Source organism: Acomys russatus, chromosome 28 (assembly GCF_903995435.1).
Source record: "Acomys russatus chromosome 28, mAcoRus1.1, whole genome shotgun sequence".
NCBI classification, from domain to species: Eukaryota; Metazoa; Chordata; class Mammalia; order Rodentia; family Muridae; genus Acomys; species Acomys russatus.
The window spans coordinates 37,846,236-37,866,873 of NC_067164.1; the positions used below are offsets into that span (position 1 = coordinate 37,846,236).

Genomic DNA, 20,638 nt, shown 5'->3' on the forward strand with positions numbered 1-20,638 from the left:
TTTTTATTTCCTGCTACACTGCAGGTTTGGTTTGGGAAAAGGAAAACAGACCATGACTGGGACATCACGGCTGCCTTTTTTAGTGTAGTGCTCCTGTAGTTTTTTCACCCATCACATCCTGAGGAGCACCTGCAGATGTGCAGTTAATAAATACACTTACCATGTTAGGCCAAAGGACGTCTAATTTTCGTCATATGACTTGAGTGACAATCGCATAAACTTGCCCAACTTTTAAATGGTCTGCTTACAGTTTTTTCCTCAGCTACTTCCACTTCTGTCCTGTGATGGCCTGGGATGAGCCTAATATTGAAGATGACTCTGATGGAGTGTGGGTGAATACTGTAGCCCCACTTTGTGTAGAAATGCTCTTATAACACGTCTAACTTCCTCAAGGCCTTTCGAGTGATAGTTCTTTTGACTGCTCCTTTGACTTCCTTGTTCCTTAGGCTGTAAATGATGGGGTTTAACATAGGTGTGATGACAGTGTAAGACAGGGACACAAGCTTCTTGCTCTCAGGAGACTGGTTAGATTTAGGCCTTAGGTAAGTCAGGCTGGCTGTTCCATAGAAGAGGGATACCACAATAATGTGTGACGAGCACGTAGAAAACGCCTTCCGGCGACCAGTAGCAGATGGCATCCTCAAAATGGTCCCAATAATGTGGGTATAAGAGACCAAAATGAGAGAAAATGGAAACATGATAAAGATAAGAGTAGATGCAAGTGCTTGCATCTCATATGTAGTTGTATCTTCAGTAACTAGTTTTAAGACAGGAGGACCATCACAAAAAAAATGATCTACAGCACTGGGCCCACAGAAAGGAAGAGCCATCATCCAAGCTGTCTGTAGCATGGACACAGGAACGCCAGACATCCAAGAACCTATGGCCATCCACAAGCACAGGGACCTATTCATTATGACAGGATAACGCAGAGGATTACAAATGGCCACAAAGCGGTCATAAGCCATCATAGAGAGGAGGAAACATTCAGAGCTGCCAAAGAAAAAGAAAAAGTACATCTGGGTGCCACAGCCCACGAAAGAGATGACCTTCCTTGTTGATACTAGGTCTACCAGCATCTTGGGCACCATGACCAGAGTGAAACAAACTTCAAGCAGTGATAAGTTTCGCAGGAAGAAGTACATGGGTGTTTGAAGAGTAGGCTCCACACTGGTAACTATGACAATGAGAAAATTCCCCAGCAAGGTAACTGAATAGATGGCCAGAAACAAAACAAAGAGGGAAACCTGCATATCAGGATTGTTTGTGAATCCCAGAAGAGTGAATTCAGTGACTCTGGTATGGTTTTCACAAGTCATATTTTAGACAATTACTCACGAAAAATCAAGATATCATATGTCAAAGTATTCTATCAATATAGGTAGAATAAAAATAACAACAAAATTCCATAAAATGCATTTGTGTTCCCAGTCGTTTTATTCTTTTGATTTTCTAGAACATAGGAAATATTTACAATGAGATAAAGTAACATTTTTTTAAAATTTTAATAACATCTTATTACCTGGGTGCAAGATTTTGCTTATCAGTATTTATGGTCAGGAACTTAAAATTTTCATCAGAGCTATGCCATTTTAATAAGCACAGATTATTAAATTAATTTATGAATTAATAAGATGATTGAAGATAAATTAGAATTAAAATAGAGTAATTTACAAATCTTTAGAAAATGATTTCAGGTTACAGAGAGAAGTAATGAATTCATTTGACCTTTGCATCTTTGATTATATAAACCACACTTTTACCAAATTAGGTTTATTTTACATCATCCCATACGTGCATATAATCTCTCCACACAAACCCACAAATATGAGAGAGATTATATTATTACAAATTGGTGTTTTTCTGTAGTGTCTATCAGTCTACTTGTTGATGTATTGTTGCTAATTTCTCTTGACACATTATGTGATTTCAGGGGTTTAGATTGTTTAAATTATTCATAGAGATATAATGTTAATCTTCTGACAAAAGATTAACTTATAGGCTAATTCATCTTGCAAGAGACAATACATATTTCTAAGAGTCAATTTACCATCATAAATGGTCTGATCATGATTATAAATATTCTCTAAAAATTCATTATGAGAAATTGAATCTAGCAACTTCTTGTGTAAAAATGTATACTTACTATTATGTTTTTGCTCACAACTGTACTAACTTAACTATTTTGAACTCAAATGCTGTATCTAGAATAAAACTTCTTCACATAGAGTAGATGCATATTCTTTATAGACAGTTATTAGCAACAGCATATAATCAACTTGAAATTTTAAGAATAATTGCAATTTTTTAGAATTTTCAATTTGAGGGAAATACCTACTTACAATACTAATTGGACCTGGGCTTATTAATGATATATTTTGAATAGTTTTTTCAATTTAATTACTATATCTTAGTGAGACTGAACTATTTATTTATGGCACATTAAGCTATTAATTGACTTTTTAACATAAGAAATGATTTTTATCTCCATTCTAGTTTATTTTGAAATAATTATATACACATATAATAGAAATAATTTTGACTCAATGCAATTATGTGGTGAGTACCTATGAACACCTACAAAATGAAGGTGGTTATCTTAAAATTGTTCTCAAAACTAGCAGCACTTCAACAATCTACAAAGCACATGAACAAGTATCGTCATGTCAGAAATGTACAAACTTATGTAATTAAAGTGCAAAGTGCTTCCTTGTGCAATCACTATAGGCTTCTCAATGCTCTGTCTTTACCATCCAACAACTTTCCAGGTAATAAGAGTTCTATCATCATTTGTTTATTTTAACACAGCATAAAGTTATTCCATTTTCTCTAGTTTAAGAGTTCCATTATTTTTCTTAGAATGTTTTTGCAATACATGGATGCAAATATATAAAAAAATGTGCTTAAAATTGAAATTGAAGGACAAGAGAAATTAAAAAGAACTCTCTGGATATCTCTTACCACGAGTAATGGCTGACATTTCTCCTTCAATTAAAAGTCCAACAAACTTTTCAAAGAGTAATGCTAACTGAACTTGGAAGTTTCAGTAGCACAGCCTTCGATGAAGCAAAAGGCTTAGATAGAGCAGCTTACTTTGTTTTGGGACTAAATCGTGGATATGGTCTAGTAATAATATTTAAAAGTGTAACCAACCTTGGGGAAATGATCTCTGGGACATTGAAAAAGATACTGTTAATTAGCCAACATTTTTCCCAAATGGGACTAAAGATTGTTTATAGAATTAAATATGCCTTCTTTAAATTATAACTACATATCAATACACTTCAGAATAATGGTTCTTTTGTTATGGAACTCATGGGTATTGCAAGTATTACTGTATAAAGACTATGTGAAGAATATATATATTTTAACTTAACTGTAACATTTTCACATTTATAGTGGGAAAAAAACAGACTCAGTATTTATGTAATTTGTAGCACTTACTTAGAACATGATGCTTAAGTTTTATTTTAAACACCAAATAAACTTTTCCAAAACTAGTATATAAAATAACACTTAAACATGGAATGTATATGAAACATAGAATGCTACTGTGGCTAATTTAAAAGTATGATCTAATAAATATTGATTATTAGGCTATAGTTATGATGGTAGTGTTATCTAACCCATTTTACAATCAATAAAGACCTGATGTATTTTAGAATGAGCTTTACCTGAGGCCAGGCAGGTCTTACCTCTTAGCTATTCTCCTTTATCTCCCAGGCTCCATCCCATTCCACCTGCTTCTAATGATGTCTATTTGGGCTACCTCCCATCCATAATCCCAAAATACTTGCTAATGTCCTCCGTCTTTTACCATGATGAACTTCAGAATTCCTCCTCTGGTATCACGTGGCTCTTTTCATATCCTGTGGCGATTCTCCCTGCTCTATCCCATCTTCTCTCTGCCAAGATCTTCTCTGTCTTCAAAAGCCCATGAACCTTGGCCATGCCTATCCCACTTGCCTGCTCCGGTGTGTTTGCTTTTTATTGGCCAAATAGGAGTAAGATTTTAGGCAAAGTTACATAGCAATACTTGGGGCATATTAAAAGACAGCAAGCAGCGATTAGCATCAAAACACATCAGACCTATATATTTGACCTAAAGTATGTATTCTTCTGATAAAATCAGACTAGCTTTTGGCATGAGCATTATTTGCATAAATGTACAAAATTCAATACCATTGAATTTAAAAATAACCTTATTGGTGAGTAACAATAAGGGCCTTGAGATGAGGAGTAGATTCAACAATCTATGCTTTGTTCTATCCTTTCTCTATATTTCTATATCCCCCTTTCCTTCCTTTCAGCTCCTGTTTCCTTACCTACAAAAGAAAGATAAAGGAAAAGAGATACATCCCTGAGTCAAATCCAGTTTCCTCTCTGTAAAAGATCAATAATACATATAACCAAATCCCAATGAAAATAAGCATCTGTATAGACCAAGAGAATAAACAGAAACCTATCAAAGCCTCCTTAGAGGAAACGGGAATTCATTCTCTTAAGGTTTCTTCAGGCTGATTTAGGGCAATAATTCCTTTGAAAGGCTCCCCCCCAAAAACTGGGGAAAATGGTTAAGTAAGCCAGGGATAGCATTTGGGTCATTTTTCAAAAGTTATGAAAATTCCAGGCTTAATAGGAGTCCTGTGTGGGACAGTCTGAACTGCTGGACCAGTGAGATCAGAAACTTCTAGAATACTGTCACTGGCAGCTGTCCTGTTCTGATGGGTAACAGCAACTGAGGCACGTAGAGCTGGAACATGGAGGATGCAGGTGTAAACATCCAGCTTGATGAGAGGAACGAATCCTGTCAGGTTGATCAGAGTCAGCGTCCTGTGTTTTGTTCTAAAAACATAATTTCTCATAAGAACTAAACAGTTCTAACATTGTGACTGTAAGAGGTGTGCAGGATGTACAGAGCAATTACGGCGTGTCCTCTGCTCATGTATGAGCAGAAGTAAGCCAATCTGCGAAATGTTCCCTTCATGCCACACTAAGAAATGGCCTTCTAATTGTAAGTCACAGACAATCTGTGACCAACAGGAAGCCTTGTCTATGCATAGACCTTCATATCTCAGCCAGACTCAGAGCTGTTCCCATGTAGTGGGATTAGCAAATTTTAGTTACCTGCTTGTTCTGCAGTTTGACTTCTTTACATCCTGATTGAAGGCCCCTCCCTCATTACCTCCCAATCCCACCCCTTCTCTCAATCATATACTGACCCCATCCCCTCCCTTGTCCCCTTTCCCTCCCTCCCAGCATCCTTAGCAAGGGGAACCCTCCTTCCCTAACATCTGGCCTCAGCTTATCCAGTGTCCTCTGCACTACATGTAACCTCTTTCTCTGTGGCCTGACAAGGCCACTTCGCCAGGGGAAAAGTGAACAACATTAGGAGGCCAGAGTCCACGTCAGAAGTAGTCCCTACTCCCCATATTGTGGGACCCACAAGGAGACTGTGCTGCCTATCTATTACATCTGAGCAGGAGGTCTAAGTCCACTTCCCACATAGAACTTGGTTGGCACAACAGTCTCTGTATTGTAATGTGGTTAACCTAAATTAAGTGGCTAACATCTGCCTATGAGTGAGAACATACCATGTGTGTCATTCTGGGTCTGAGTTACCTTACTCAGGATGATTGTCTCTAGTTCTTTCCATTTGCCTGCACATTTCAAGATTTCCTTGTTTTTAGTAGCTAAGTAGTATCCCATAGTGTAAATTTACCACAGTTTCTTTATCCATTCTTTGACTGAGGGACATCTAGGTTGTTTCATTCTGGCTATTACAAATAAGGCTGTTATGAACATAGTAGACCACATGTCCTTATTGCATGGTGGAGCATCTTCTGGGTATATTCCAAAGAGTGGAATAGCTGGGTCTTGAGGTAGCCCTATTCCCAGTTTTCTGAGAAATTGCCAGATAGATTTCCAAAATGGTTGTACAAGTTTGCACTCCCACAAGTAATGAAGGAGTGTCCCCCTTAGTCCACATCCTCGCCAGCGTGTGTTGTCACTTGAGTTTTTTATCTTAGCCATTCTGATTGGTGTAAGATGGAATCTCAGAGTCATTTTGATTTGCATTTCTCTGATGACAAGAACATTTAGCATTCCATTAAGTGTTTCTCCGCCAATCTATACTCCTCTGTTCAGAATTCTCTAATACTGAGCCCCATTTCTCAATTAGATTATTTGGTTTTGTTGTGTTTAATTTCTTGAGTTCTATATATATGTTAGATATTAGCCTTTTGTCAGAAGTAGGGTTGGTGAAGATCTTTTCCCAGTCTGTAGAATATCAGTTTGTTCTGTTGACTGTTTCCTTTGCCTTACAGAAGCTTTTTAGCTTCATGAGGTCCCATTTATTAATTGTTGACTTAAGAGCCTAGGCTGTTGGTGTATTGTTCAGGAAGTTGTTTCCTGTGCTAATTAATTTAAGTATCTTCCCCACCTTTTCTTCTAACATTTTTAGGATGTCCAGTTTTAAGTTCGAGTCTCTAATCCATTTGGACTTTAGCTTTCTGCACAGTGATAAATAGTGTCTATTTGCATTTTCTACATGTAGCCATCCAGTTAGACCAGCACCATTTGTTGAAGATGCTATCTATATGGGGTAAAATAGTTAAATAAGGTCTTCAAAAACCTCATAGACCTACACAATATGGTATTTAAAGATGTTTTTATTATTCTGAAGATTCTTTGACAACAAGACAAGTTAACTCCTAGCAATTCCCAGCCTGACTCGAAGATGATGAACATCAAAGAACCTCCTTATGGGGTTGGCTTCAAATGTGGCAAACCAGCCACTGGACAAAATGTCCTCGTTTCTGCCACAGACAGAATTCTGTCTACAAATGGACAAGTTTAGATGCAGGTAAAGTCAATGACCAAACTCTGCCAAGACAGAGTGAGTAAGTCCTCAGTAGTTCCTGTCTCACAAATATGTCTGTCAGATATATTGGGCTAGAAGTGTGAAGATGATGCTCCAGTGTTATAGAGAGTGTTGGGTGACTGTTCAGGAAGTAAACTGTCTCAGTCATTTTTTTTTTCATTTTGGAAGCTGCTAACCTGCACTCCAGATTCACTCAGGTATTCATGTTTTATCCCTTTTCAAGTCTCTGATCAGGTTGAAGACCAGATAGTTTAGTCTTTCAACTAAGCTAAGTTGGTTAGGGTTAAGATGTTTTTACGTCTAGACAGCTGTTTTAAGTTAATAGAGATGACATATGATAGATACTAATTTTCATTCAGAATTTTAGACTCAACAAAATAGGAAAGATGTTTACTTCAAGATTGCCAAGTACAAATAGCCAAATCACTATTAATGTAACACTTATATTATTCCTGATTGTTTTGTGGTTCTTCCTGCTGTATGTAGACTATTTTGTTTATGTGTGCTAATATTAATATATCTGTGAAAAAGAAACAATAAAAAATGGGGGAAAAAAGAAAAGGAAAGAAAAGAAAAAAAAAGATTGCAGCTTCAGGAGTTACTAAGAAAAGGTTGAACTGCTTTGTTGATTAAATGTGGATCATAAAATTGTCCAACCTGGGTAAACTGGAAAAGTCTCATCTCCCTAGTAAAGCCAATGTTTGAGAGGATTGGCAAAAATGAACTATAAGATAAAATTTTATTATATAAAATCTACTTCCCCATACGACAACCATCCAGAAGACCTATTTTTCATCAGTACTTAGTGAAAGGTTGTAGTTAATATTTGCTACTTTGTGAATTCTTCTTTTTCCTACCTTTTATATTTCCACTTTCACTTCCATCACTAGAAGGATAGAGGGGAAAGGGAGAGAGAAAGATCCCTGTATCTAATTTCTTTCATTTTGTTTCTTCTTTGACCATAGCTACTAACAAAATGTAACCAATCTCCCTAAATGACCAACAACCAAGGACCCCACCTATGTACCCTCTGAAAAGTTCCCAGAATTCCAAACATCAGACAGCCCCAATAAAGTATCTGCAGCTGGCAAAACTATGCTTCTGCTAGAGCAACAAATTGTAGTCAGCTGGCACAGACAGTCTGAAGCGGCTACACGTCCCTACCTCTAGGATTAAAATGAGAGTACATTCTTACAATATTTCTGTGTTTTTAAAAGAAATCAACATTCCAGAATTCTCACTATGAAGAGCTTTGTGAAATAGTCCTCGCTGCTATTACATCTCTACAGACTTACAGTTATTCAGTTGAGAAATTTAATTAAATGCACATGCCCAGATCTCAGTAGCAGAGGTCAAGGGACTTTACTCAATTATTGAAAGAAAAGTGTTATTTTAATGATAAGCAAAGGCAAATACACAACCAGAATACTCTGATGAAAATAATGAGTTTCTTATACCTAAGAAAATGGTAATATAATTGCAAGTCTGAGTAGGCAAAGGAAGTAGAGTTTTGTATCTTTTGTGAATACTCATTGAAATGTGATCTCAGCAGAGGACCACCGGTTGCAGAGGGCCCATTTATGGTTACGAATCAGCTTCTTTACTCAGCCTCCTCTGTTTGTGTTGATGGGTTCGTCAACAAAGTAGCCATAGTGGTAAAAATAGAAGTATACCAGGAAAACACAATGTGGACTTATGACTGCCAAGCTTAGCCGGTTTCATCCACTGTTCCCTTATCTGCCTGCAGTGCAGATCAATTAAAAAGAAACATAGCATATACAGTTACATGCAAGAAGAATGATTATTAAATAGCTTCCTCCAACACAATATCTGTGTTATTATTGGGTAAATGTTGACTTTTTGTTACAGATTTGTCTTCTCCACAATGTCTGTGTCCAAGATAATTTTTGTTTGCTGTGAGAACGCAGCACATACCATTGTGACATATCAAAAGAGAACAAATAGGTCCATATTCATAAAGTTCACCGGCCCTAACACAATTTCCACTATCCGAAAGCAGTTAACTATACAGGATGATGGGCTGAGGCGAGATATCCCAGAGAGATGGGGTAAACCAAATATTAGTGGTCTAAAAAAAGACTCCTTATGATATTTTGACATGCTCATAGATCAGTGTCTTATTCAGTCCGGATCAGAGAAGCTTCCACACACAACAGACGGGAAGCGATACAGAGATCCACAGCCATACATTGAGAGCTCAGAGAGAGAGAGAGAGAGAGAGAGAGAGAGAGAGAGAGAGAGAGAGAGAGAGAGAGAGAGAGAGAGAGAGAGAGAGAGAGACCTTGAAACACATAGTTCTGTATAAGATGTCTCCATCAAACCCCTCTTCTCAGATTGGGATAAATGTAAGAACTTCTTATTGGGACTCTAGGTGAGGGAAATATGGGAGAATGGTGAAATAGAAGGATCCAGAGTGTCCTAGAAACCTACAAGAAGAATATCATGACAGGCAGATCTGGACCCAGGGGGGTCTGCTCAGACTACTGCACCAATCGAGGACAATATGTGCAGTAAATATTGAACATTGAACCCTTACTCTGATCTAGCCAATGGACAGGACATTCTTCAAAGTTGTGTGGAGAGCAGGGACTGACTCTGACATGAATTTCCGTGCACCATATTTGACCACTTCCCCTTGGTGGAAAGACCTGAGGGCACTCAGAGTAGGGATAAGCAGGCTACCAAGATGAGACTATATGGTGGGGGAGGAGGTCCTCTTCGGTTACAGACCTAGGTGAGGGGAATAGGGTGAAAGAGGGAGAGGGGGAGGAACGGGTGGATACAAGTGAGGGGAAAACAATTGAGATGTAATCTGAATAAATTACCTCCTCTCAAAGCTCAGCGACCCCTCTGGAAGAGAAGGCAGAAGAGCCAGAGGAGACGATGGGCAAGGCTCTCTAAATCAATAGATCAAAGCTCATAAGAACTCATAGAAACTGAAGCAACAATCACAGGACCTGCACAGGTCTATACCAGGTCCTCCACAAATGGAATATAGCTTTCAGTTTTATGTTTTTAAGGGACTCCCAAGTCTATGGAAGAGGGGGTGTATGATTCTTGTGCTTTCTCTTGGGACTATTTTTCTTCAGTTGTTTTGCCTTGTGATGGATTTTTTTAATCGTATTATATTTTATTTTGTTATGTTTTATTATTATCTCTTAGAAGCTTGTTCTTTTCCAATGAGAGACTGAAAGGGAGTGGATCCAGATTAGAGGGGAGGTGGGGAGAAACTTGGAGGAGCAGAGGCAAGGGAAACTGTAATCAAGACATATTGAATGAAAAAATTTATTTTTGATAAGAGATGAAAAATAAAACTTTACAAACCCAAAAAGTAATAGAAATAAACTTTAAAAATAAATATACTGCACCTAGAGAGAGAGGTGAGGGGAGCCACACTCAATGTAGGCAAACATATGGTCCAAATATTTTGAGTTGTGGAAATCATAGAGACATAGAAGTAAGATAGGGAAAACACCAAGATATGTATCTCTCGATGTGTAGATACACTCTTCTTAACTTCTTGGACATGAAAACTTCAGGATCTTGGCTTGGGTGAGTTATATCAGCAGATTCTTGAGCTTTAGAATCATACTGAGAACTTATATGATCAGTTTTTCCGATTCTGAGACCTTTGAGCTCAAACCAAGCCATAATGCCAACATCCCAGTGTCTCTAGCAGGTAGATGACCCATTGTGGAACATCTCAGACTCCTTAAATATATGAGCCAGTTCTATAGAAATTCCAGCACTATCTGCACTTCCTCTCCCTCCCTCCCCCATATATATATATATATATATATATATATATATATATATATATATATATATATATCAACTTGTGTATTTAACCACTCATGCATCTTCTCTTCTTGATTCATTCTCCCCCTTGAGACTTCTCTCTTCTAAAAACTCCAATATTTGATTGCAGTTGGTAGTTGTGGAAAAACTAGGAAACAGATCTATTTAAAATAATACCTTCAAAGTTGGCTTCTCAACACTCCTTTCTTTTGCTCTTGTTTTCATGAAAAGAACTTAAAATATTTAAGCCAGTAGAAAATATACACCTTAACCAAACATAAGCTTTGGATTAAAAATATTGTAACTATTTTTTTATTATTTATTTATTTATTTATTTATTTATTTATTTATTTATTTGTTGTGTGTGTTTGTGTGTCTGTGTGTATGTGTGTATGTGTGTTTGTGTGTCTGTGTGTCTGTGTGTATGTGCCGTGTACATACAAGTACGTATGGCGACTTCCTTACCGTCCACCAATTAGGTTGAAGGACTGAACTCAGGGTGTCAGGTTATCACACTAGATGTGGTTACCCGTTGGGCTAAGATGCCAGACCCCAAGTTGTTTATTCCTTAAGAGAAACAAGTTGCATAAAAATGTATCAACCAGTTCAATGGGAAATTCAGTATTTTTGGTCATGTGTGATAGTGATGGGATGGAAATGTCTATATGAGTTGTTTGGACTCCATATGTATTCTAAACTACAACTGCCTGTACTGCAAAGATCTTAATGGTAACTTTGTAATTGAGCTTCATAAAGATTGCTATGTCACAGTCCTTAGAGTTTCAGGTAAATCATGGGCATCAGTTAGAAACTTTTAGTTTACTGTATCTTAAATGAAATAATTCATAACAGTAGATTATCTCTGGAAACATACCAAGAAAACAAAAGCCAAATTGCATAATAAACATGGCTTTGTGTTTTTTTTTTTTTTTTAACACAATCCTCCTGAGACTAACAGCTACACAATATGGGGATATAATCCCTATGGTCTCTCATAAAAATAAATTCTACCTACACTTTATGATGTCATTTGGCATTGTAGAACACTTACAGTGCCAACACCAATAAGAAGCTTTCTTTCCTAGATAGCCATTCCAGCCGCAATATCTGAAAAGGTTCACGAAAGTTTAAAAGGAGATCCTATGTGTTTTTGATGTCTGCAAATCTTACTTGTCTAATCAGTAACATATCCTATTTAAGCCAAAACCAGATTGTTATGTAAATAAATACTAAGTGAGTGGCTTTAAAATACTTTTTTTTTTCTGTTGAATACTTAAATGGACCATTGAGATAACTGCAGAGATCTGAAAATCAGAAAATGATACTTTCTTATTTAATTTTGTTTTGTAATTGAAACACTTTCATGTGTCCATTGTAAAACAGCTGCCTGTGTGATTTCAGCCTAACAAGTCTCATCTGTACTACCTGTAACCTCTTCCTCTGTATCCTGACAGGGGAAAGTGATCTAAATTCTGAAAGCTACTAACCTGCACTCCCCGCATACTCAGGTAATCAAGTTTATTCCTTCTCAAGTCTCTAATGGAGTTGAAGACCAGGTAGCTTAGTTGTTTAGGGGTTAAGATGTTTTCAGGTCTAGATAGGTGTTTTAAGTTGATAATGACAAGATGTGATGGAGATTGATTTACATTCAGAATTTTGGATACACCAAGATAGGAAATATGTTTTCCTCAAGGCTGCCAAGTACAAATAGCCAAAGCGCTAAGAATGCAACATTTATATAACTCCTGATTGTGTCATGGTTCTTCTTGCTATAGGTAGTCTATTGTATATATAAGTAATAATATAAATATATATGTTAAATTTTTTTAAAATGTTTAATTAATAAAAAATAGTCTGAAAATTTAAAAAGACCACTTGTGTGCATTACTAGGTAAAATTTGAAATTCTTAATTTAGATGACCTTTTTATCCAAGTTTCTGTGAAAAGAAAACAAGACCCACAGCAGAAATGTGCACCCACCTGACTGGGTTGTGCACCCACCTGACTGGGTTATGCACCCACCTGAATGACTGGGTTGTTCGTCTCACCAGCATCTAGCTGTCTCTGTTCTCCTATTAGCACACTGATAGTGGGAGAGTACCATTGCTGACGGTCGCCCGTGGCTGCTGACTGCGTCCATAAATGTCTAACTCTGAGCTCATGAAGAACGGAAGCCTGCCCCTCTGCACTGAATTTACGTTGGTGGCCTTTTCTTCTCTGGCAGAGCTGCAGCTTGTCCTCTTCTTTGTGTTCCTGGCTATCTACTTGTTTACCTTGGGAGGAAACTTCATCATCGTCTGTGTGATCTGGGCCACCTCTTCCCTGCACACTCCCATGTACTTCTTCCTGACCAACCTCTCCTTTCTGGAGATGTGCTACATCAGCAGTGTGGTGCCTCAGATGCTGGTGCACCTGCTGGTGCAGCCCAAGACCATAAGTGTGGGAGGCTGTGCAGCTCAGATGTATGTATTCACCATCTTGGGGCTGACAGAATGCTGCCTTCTGGCAGCCATGGCTTACGATCGCTTTGTGGCTATTTGCTACCCACTGCATTACACTCTGCAGATGGGCCCTTCTGTCTGTTTGAAGTTGGCTGGGGCATCTTGGATGACTGGGATCCTGGTAGAATCAGCTCAGACCACCTGGATCTTCACTCTTCCCTTCTGTGGAGCGGGAACGATTCAGCACTTTTTTTGTGACATCATGCCTGTGGTGAAGCTAGCTTGTGTGGATACTTCCCAGAATGAAATTGTGATATTTGTTGTTTCCCTGGTCTTCATTATGAGCCCCTGTGTCTTCATTCTGTGCTCTTACATCCGCATTATTCTAGCCATCTTGAGAATGCCCTCAGCAGCGGGAAGACACAAAGCTTTCTCCACCTGCTCTTCTCATATACTGGTTGTTTCTCTTTTCTATGGCACCGCCTTGTTCACTTACCTGCAGCCCAAGAGTTTGCACACTCCAGACACTGACAAGGCTACTGCTCTCATGTACACTGTGGTCACACCTGCTCTGAATCCTGTTATCTACACTTTGAGGAACAAGGAAGTGAAAGAAGCCTTTCAAAGGGTGACACAGAGGAAACTTTTTAGACAAATAGACTAGTTCACCCCCAGCCACTGATGCTTTTGCCAGTGGCAAGAGTTTATCCAAAAGTTTTTTTATAATTTCATGTTGTTATTGAAGTGTTGATAGTCTAACAGCCAGAAGACACTTATCTATGCTTTATAATTCTCAATGTAAACAACTAAAACATAACACATAGTAGGTTTATTTATTTGTTTAATCATTCATTCATTCAAAACCTTTTCTATGGTATTTGGAATTGAACTCAAGTCTAAAAAAGTGCACTGCTATCTAACTAAATATATTCCTTTTTTATTTCTTAATTTGAACTTTCAGACAAGCCTTGAGATTACTCTATAGCCTATTTAATACTTGGATCCATGGTTTTCCTACCTCAGTCTCTTGAAAATCTGGGATTACAAAGCGGCACTAAATCCGGTTTATTCAAAATTTCAACTTTGCATCAGTGTGTCATGGCTACCAGCATTTTCTAAAATTGTTAGAAGCAGTTAGTCATGGAGCAGAAATATTGTAAAGAAGAAGAAGAAGAAGAAGAAGAAGAAGAAGAAGAAGAAGAAGAAGAAGGAGAAGGAGAAGGAGAAGGAGAAGGAGAAGGAGAAGGAGAACGAGAACGAGAAGGAGAACAAGAAGAAGAAGAAGAAGAAGAAGAAGAAGAAGAAGAAGAAGAAGAAGAAGAAGAAGAAGAAGAAGAATCCAGTAATATTTTTCCCTTTAGATCTAGTAAGATATAGAGTCCATGCCTCATGCCAAGAATATTTGTTTAAAGCTTGATCCTAGAAGGTTAAGAAATCTCATGCCATTGCTTGCTCATTGTTGTTAAGTGCAGATTTATGGAAATAGCCATGTATTCCTGTAAGTTTAAAGTGTTTGGATTTGAACTTTGGAGATGGTAAATTGAATTGGAGGGATATGTTGTGAGTAAAAAATAGAAATAAACTAAATTAACATAATTGATATACTTGTATTTGATGTTCACAATATTAAAGAAGATGAAGGACACATATGTATGATAAAGAATTGGCCTGTGTAGCCAGTATTTTTGGTTGTCAACTAGACTACATCTGAGGTTAACCAGAAACCAGCCTGTGAGGCATTTTGGGGGGAGGTGTTTTTGTTTTTTTAATTGGCTGGGGCAGGAAGACCTGGCTTAAATCCAGATCACTTCAAGTTGGAGTACCCACCTTTACTCATATACATTCTTATGGTGGATTATATAGAAAAACAACAACAACAAGAAGGAAGCTTTTGCTCTTTGCCTCTTTCCCTGACTCTCCTCACAAATTCATTTCTTCACTGGCTTTAGAGCCCAACTCTTTGTGGTAAGAGCAGACTGAAGACCAGCTGAGACATCCAGCCTAGTAGACTGAATAAATACTAGATTCTTGGACTTTCCCTTGGGAGAAAGGTTTTCAATAGGTTGGACCACAGCCTAAAAGACACTCTCATAAATCAAAGATATAACTGGATGGAGACCACAAATTTAGATTCTCTCCCTTCCCTCCCCCCTTCATCATAACTGTCTGTGGGTCTCTCCATCTTCTCCCATCTGTTGTTGGAGGAAGCCTCTCTGATGATAATTGGGAAAGGAACCAATCCCTGGGCAAAACAGAGTACCATTAAGAATCATTTCCTTGATTTGTTCTCAGTTGTGTTTGGCCTATCCTAGGTTCCTGGCCATCCAGGCTGTGTGGGTCATAGGCTCTTTCTTGTAGTGCGGGTCTCACTTTAAACCAAGCATTGTTGGCCACTCCCACAAGCTCTATGCCATCATTGTCCCAGCAAACCCAGCAGGCAAGACAGATTGTAGGTAAAGGGTTTTGTGGCTGGGTTAGTGTCCAGATTTCTCTTTCTGTAGCCTTCAGAGTACCTTCGCCTGCCAAAGAGTCTAGAATGTAAGGGTGAAGGTTCCAAGTCTGAACCAGATCGACTTCTCTATCCTCAATGAGCTGTGAGGCATCTCTCAGAGTCTATTCTATTTCCCCTCCCCCAGGGAATGCGTGCTTCCCCCTATAACTCTTCTCTTTGCTTAACCTCTCAAGCTCTGTGGATTGCATCTTAACAGCTAATACTCACTTACAAGTGAGTGCATACAATATTTGTCTTTCTAGTCTGGGTTACACCACTCAAGATAATTTTTTCTAGTTGTACCCATTTGCCTGCAAATTTCACGTGTACCATATTTTTAAATGTATACTCCAGTTGAGAGACACCCAGGTTGTTTATAGTTTTTTGTCTATTATGAATGATGCTGCAATGATCATAGTAGACCAAGTGTCTTTGTGGTAAGATAGAACTACTTTTGGGTATATGCCAGAGTGGTAGAGCTGTGTCTTGAGGTAGATAATTAGATTCTCCATTTTCTGAGGAACTCACACACTGATTTCTAAAGTGGCTGTAGAAGTCTGCACTCCTAATAGCAATAGACTTATGTCCTCTTTGCTTGACAGATGCACCAGCATGAGCTGTCACTTTTTATTAGTCATTCTGACAAGTGTAAAATGAAATCTCAAAGTAGTTTTGATTTGTATTTCCCTGATGACTCAGGATGTTGAACATTTCTTAAGTCTTTCTCAGCCATTTGCAATTTCTCTATTGAGAACTCTGTTTTTAAAAATGCAGATTGTCTGGGGAGTACATTTGGATAACATAAAACGTGCTAATTCCAGGGGAAATGTTGTTATGAATCTCAAATTCTCATGAGAAATTTCATTTTCTCTTTAAGTATTGATTCAGGAAGTGAGCACATGAAAACTCCCCAAGATTAGGATGGATTCATTTCATATGGCACTATGCACAGTACGTAGAAAATTATTCAATTCATGGACCACATTACTACAGTAAAAAGAGGATTTAAAAACAAAAATCTCCTGGGAAAACAATACCTAACAAAATTGTTTACAAGATTGTTTTAATAGGTGAGAAAAACACACCATGTATTGTGGTTTAAAGTCAGGTGCATTCAAAGAGGAGTTCAGTGTCTGTGTTCATATCAGCCACTTGATTGAACAGTTTAGTATAAAGATACTGGTCCAAGTACAACTATGTTTATATATCTGACTTTTTATGGTGTGTGTGTGTGTGTGTGTGTGTGTGTGTGTGTGTGTGTGTAGTGTGTTTCTAATAACCTGTAGTACTTTGTAGACTTTTTACAGTTAATTGGGGTTCATAATTATAAAAACATTGACAAAATTTAAACAATATTTTCTACTAGGTACATTAAGTTAATTTTTAAAGTTTTCTATGAAAAGGTTGGTATGCTTTCATCAGCTTTAAACTATAATTCAGAGAAAATAAGATGAATATAATCTTTGACTGTTGATAATTACAACTAAAAACTTTTTCCATTTCAAATTAATCTAATACTCATAATGGGTGCTACAACTAAGTGAAAGTTCATTCATGCATTTGACTTCAACGTGAATTCTACTCTTGTCATAATATTCTGTGGAGTCATTGGTATGTGTGATTGAAGTTGCACAAATGATCTTAAGTAATAATATGTGATTTCTGTGCTTTAGATATATGAATTCCTACATTTTTGGACATTATGATAATCTGTGAAAACAAGGGAAACTTGTAAGAGATGCTTTCATGACTCTCTGGATGTAAGGGAGTGTCTAATAACAGTGACGATTTTCTTTACCCCTGTCTGCCAACTGTGAGATCAGGAATGCTTCCAAGTGGACTGTGGCTTTGTCCTGAACTTTGATTCAGTTCTCCTCACTATCATGGGATTTCTGCTTCTCATTCTAAGACCTGTCATAGAACCCAAATAGTTCCTGCAAACATTTTTTTTTTTCTGAGACAGGGTTTCTCTGTATAGCCTAGGCTATCCTGGACTCACTTTGTAGACCATGCTGACCTCAAACTCACAGAGATACACCCTTTGCCTCCCTGAGTGCTGGGATTACAGGTGTGTGCCACCATGCCTGCCTCTGAAAACATTTCTTAATATTATTTGAAACAAGTGTGGTTTTTCTTTGCACTTGATGTCTTATTTTATTTATCTGCAACCTCTCCTAGGAATAACATATACATTAGAGGGGTAGTAAATAATCACCATAATATCCTTAAGGCAAAAATAATACCTTAGAATGCCATGTACTTCATGAAAATGTAAGCATCTGAGTGTCTGATGATGAAGATCCTAGGTAAGAAGTTTTCCCAATAGATAGATTTTATTACTTTTAATACTAGATGCCCAACTTAATAGCCACATAAATCTTAGCAATTTTGTTTATTAATAGTGTCATTTCAATATATTTAGTCATCTACTTCTACTTGCTAATATCTTTCCTCATAGTTTCCCATCTTTATTCCCTTCTCCTGTGACCCTGACATTCTGTCTTACCATCAAGCCCGGAGTCTTAAGTATACTAGTCATCCACTCTGACACTGAGCTATATCCTGAATTTCTTAATTTTTCATTAACTTGAGATTTTAATATTACTGTGAGGAAAATACATATCCACTAAAATTGAGTGAAATTGGAGGCACTATTTGATGCTGCAATGTGCTTTTTAAATTTACCATATAATCCTCCTCTTTTGCAGGTCATGTATTCATATTGTCAATCTCTTCATAAGACGAACCAGAAAATGTAAGCTTTAGAGGTACACAAAAAGAAGCTTAAAGATTTTTAAACACCACATTTGCATCATATACATTATGAATCTATGAATTTAAACTATGAATATTATGAATTTAAAATTTTACTCTTCAAACTCATTTCCAATTTCTAAATATCCTATATCTTATATTTTTACAAAGCTTTTATCCTCTCACTTTACACAACTTCTAAAACTGTATTTACATGTTCCTCCTTGTCCAGTGTACCTGTAGCTGTAATTTTCTTGAAACCACAATGGTTTACTATAGACACTGATAATGTCAAACTGTTGCTAAAGAAGTGGTATTGGAAGAATAAGTCAGCAAAATATAGGGTGACAACAGAAATCAAAGTAATGAAAATAGTAATAGAAACTGTAGATAAAATTACTTCAATTATTTAATTCAATAGAAACTCTAAAAATTACCTCAATAATTCATTCTCAATTTTGAAATTACATCTTCCCCTTGAAAATAGGGAGTTCAAAATTAGATATTTCAGCTAGATGAGTTTTTAAAACTGGAAAGGTATACTGACCCTGGGGAGAATCTCTCTCTCTCCCTCTCCCTCTCTCTCTCTCTCTCTCTCTCTCTCTCTCTCTCTCTCTCCTCTTTTTATCCTTTCCCTTCTTTTTCAATATAGACTTCTATGTTCCAAGATAATAACGTCACTGGATTTCTCTGAAATAATTAATTTTGTATTCAATTAAGCTTCCTTAAGAGAAATGGAAATATGACAGTGCTGTATGCTCAAGAAATTCTGTCCTTAATTTCCTGATAATTTAGTCACCTAAAAGATATACCAGATAACACCATTATATAAGTTATTCACAAGTATAATTATAAAGTAACACTTTGTTTTCTGCTCAGATACATTAACCAACAAACTACTATTTTCCTGGCATAGACCTCCTTAGATCATGGATTAGTAATGATCTGTCTAAAACTTTGCTTTGGCAATGCTGATGGTATTTTTCATCAAGATGTGTCACTAGTATAGTTCTGTAGTGAAAACCTCTTCCCAAACCCTTCTCTCTTCATCTTGGACCAGCTAAAAGTCAGAACATCCCAATGAAGAACCATACGAGGTTGACAGTTTTCATCCTGGCAGGCTTGACTGATGACCCACAGTGGAAAGTTGTGTTATTCATCTTCCTGCTTCTTACCTACATGCTCAGCATCACAGGCAATCTGACCATCATAACCCTCACCCTGGTAGATACTCACCTGAAGACCCCCATGTACTTTTTCCTTCGGAATTTTTCCTTCTTAGAGATTTCCTACACTACTACATGTATTCCCAAATTGCTTGTTACTATGGCAACGGGGGACAAGACCATTTCTTACAACAGCTGTGTAACTCAGGTGTTTTTTGCTTTCCTGCTTGGAGCATCAGAATTTTACTTGCTGGCAGCCATGTCCTATGACCGATATGTAGCCATCTGCAAGCCCCTGCACTACATGACCATCATGAACAATAAAGTCTGTGTGCAGCTGGTCCTCAGTTGTTGGCTTGCTGGATTTTTTGTCATCTTTCCACCGCTCCTGTTAGGCTTGGATCTTGACTTCTGTGCTTCCAACATTGTTGACCATTTCTACTGTGACACCACTCCTCTCCTGCAGCTTTCCTGCACAGACACACAGCTCCTGGAGATGATGGGATTTGTCTCAGCTTTGGTGACACTCTTACTCACGTTGGTCATGGTGATAATATCCTACACCTACATTGCCCTGACAATTCTAAAAATCCCTTCGGCCAGTCAGAGGAAGAAGGCTTTCTCTACATGTTCTTCTCACATGATCGTGATATCCCTCTCATACGGCAGCTGCATCTTCATGTATGTTAAAACCGTCAGTCAAGCAGAGAGTGTCTATTTCCAAGGGAATTTCTGTGCTCAATACCTCAGTGGCTCCACTTCTGAATCCTTTTATCTACACCTTGAGGAATCAGCAAGTGAAAAAGGCATTCACTAACATGATGCAACGGATTGCATCTTTCTCTAAGAAATGACTGTTCTGTTTAAATTTATGAGGGAAATGAGGAAAGGAGATTTTAATAACACCAGTTGACCCTGAGATAAGTCTGGTTCAATTTCCTCTTCTTTTTTTGTTACTCATGTTCACAACTCCAAGAAAAATTTTCCCCTTACGAAGCTAATTTTATGTATTTGGGGATCATGGAATTAATTAAATTTATGGCTTTATACATGGTAGACAACATACTAGTATTGAGCTGTGATC

The 20,638-nt window shown here is 37.6% G+C and overlaps 3 protein-coding genes across 3 annotated transcripts; 2 read left to right on the forward strand and 1 right to left on the reverse strand.

The window, feature by feature from the left end:
- Window positions 1–368: 368 nt before the first annotated feature.
- LOC127210802 (olfactory receptor 10A7-like) lies at window positions 369–1,319 on the reverse strand. Its single transcript, XM_051170552.1, has one exon. The coding sequence runs from the start codon at window positions 1,317–1,319 to the stop codon at window positions 369–371; it is 951 nt and encodes a 316-aa protein (XP_051026509.1).
- An 11,525-nt stretch (window positions 1,320–12,844) lies between these two features.
- Window positions 12,845–13,807, forward strand: LOC127210611 (olfactory receptor 10C1-like). Its single transcript, XM_051170308.1, has one exon. The coding sequence runs from the start codon at window positions 12,845–12,847 to the stop codon at window positions 13,805–13,807; it is 963 nt and encodes a 320-aa protein (XP_051026265.1).
- Window positions 13,808–19,456: 5,649 nt separating this feature from the next.
- LOC127210887 (olfactory receptor 6C74-like) lies at window positions 19,457–20,408 on the forward strand. Its single transcript, XM_051170656.1, is given in 2 exon segments — window positions 19,457–20,242; window positions 20,244–20,408. Coding segments are annotated over 2 exon segments (939 nt in total). The 5' UTR covers window positions 19,457–19,468.
- The last annotated feature ends 230 nt before the right edge of the window (window positions 20,409–20,638 follow it).

Coding starts and splice junctions, on each gene's coding strand:
- LOC127210611 (XM_051170308.1), top strand. CDS start 12,845: ATGTCTAACTCTGAGCTCATGAAGAACGGAAGCCTGCCCCTCTGCACT.
- LOC127210802 (XM_051170552.1), bottom strand. CDS start 1,319: ATGACTTGTGAAAACCATACCAGAGTCACTGAATTCACTCTTCTGGGA.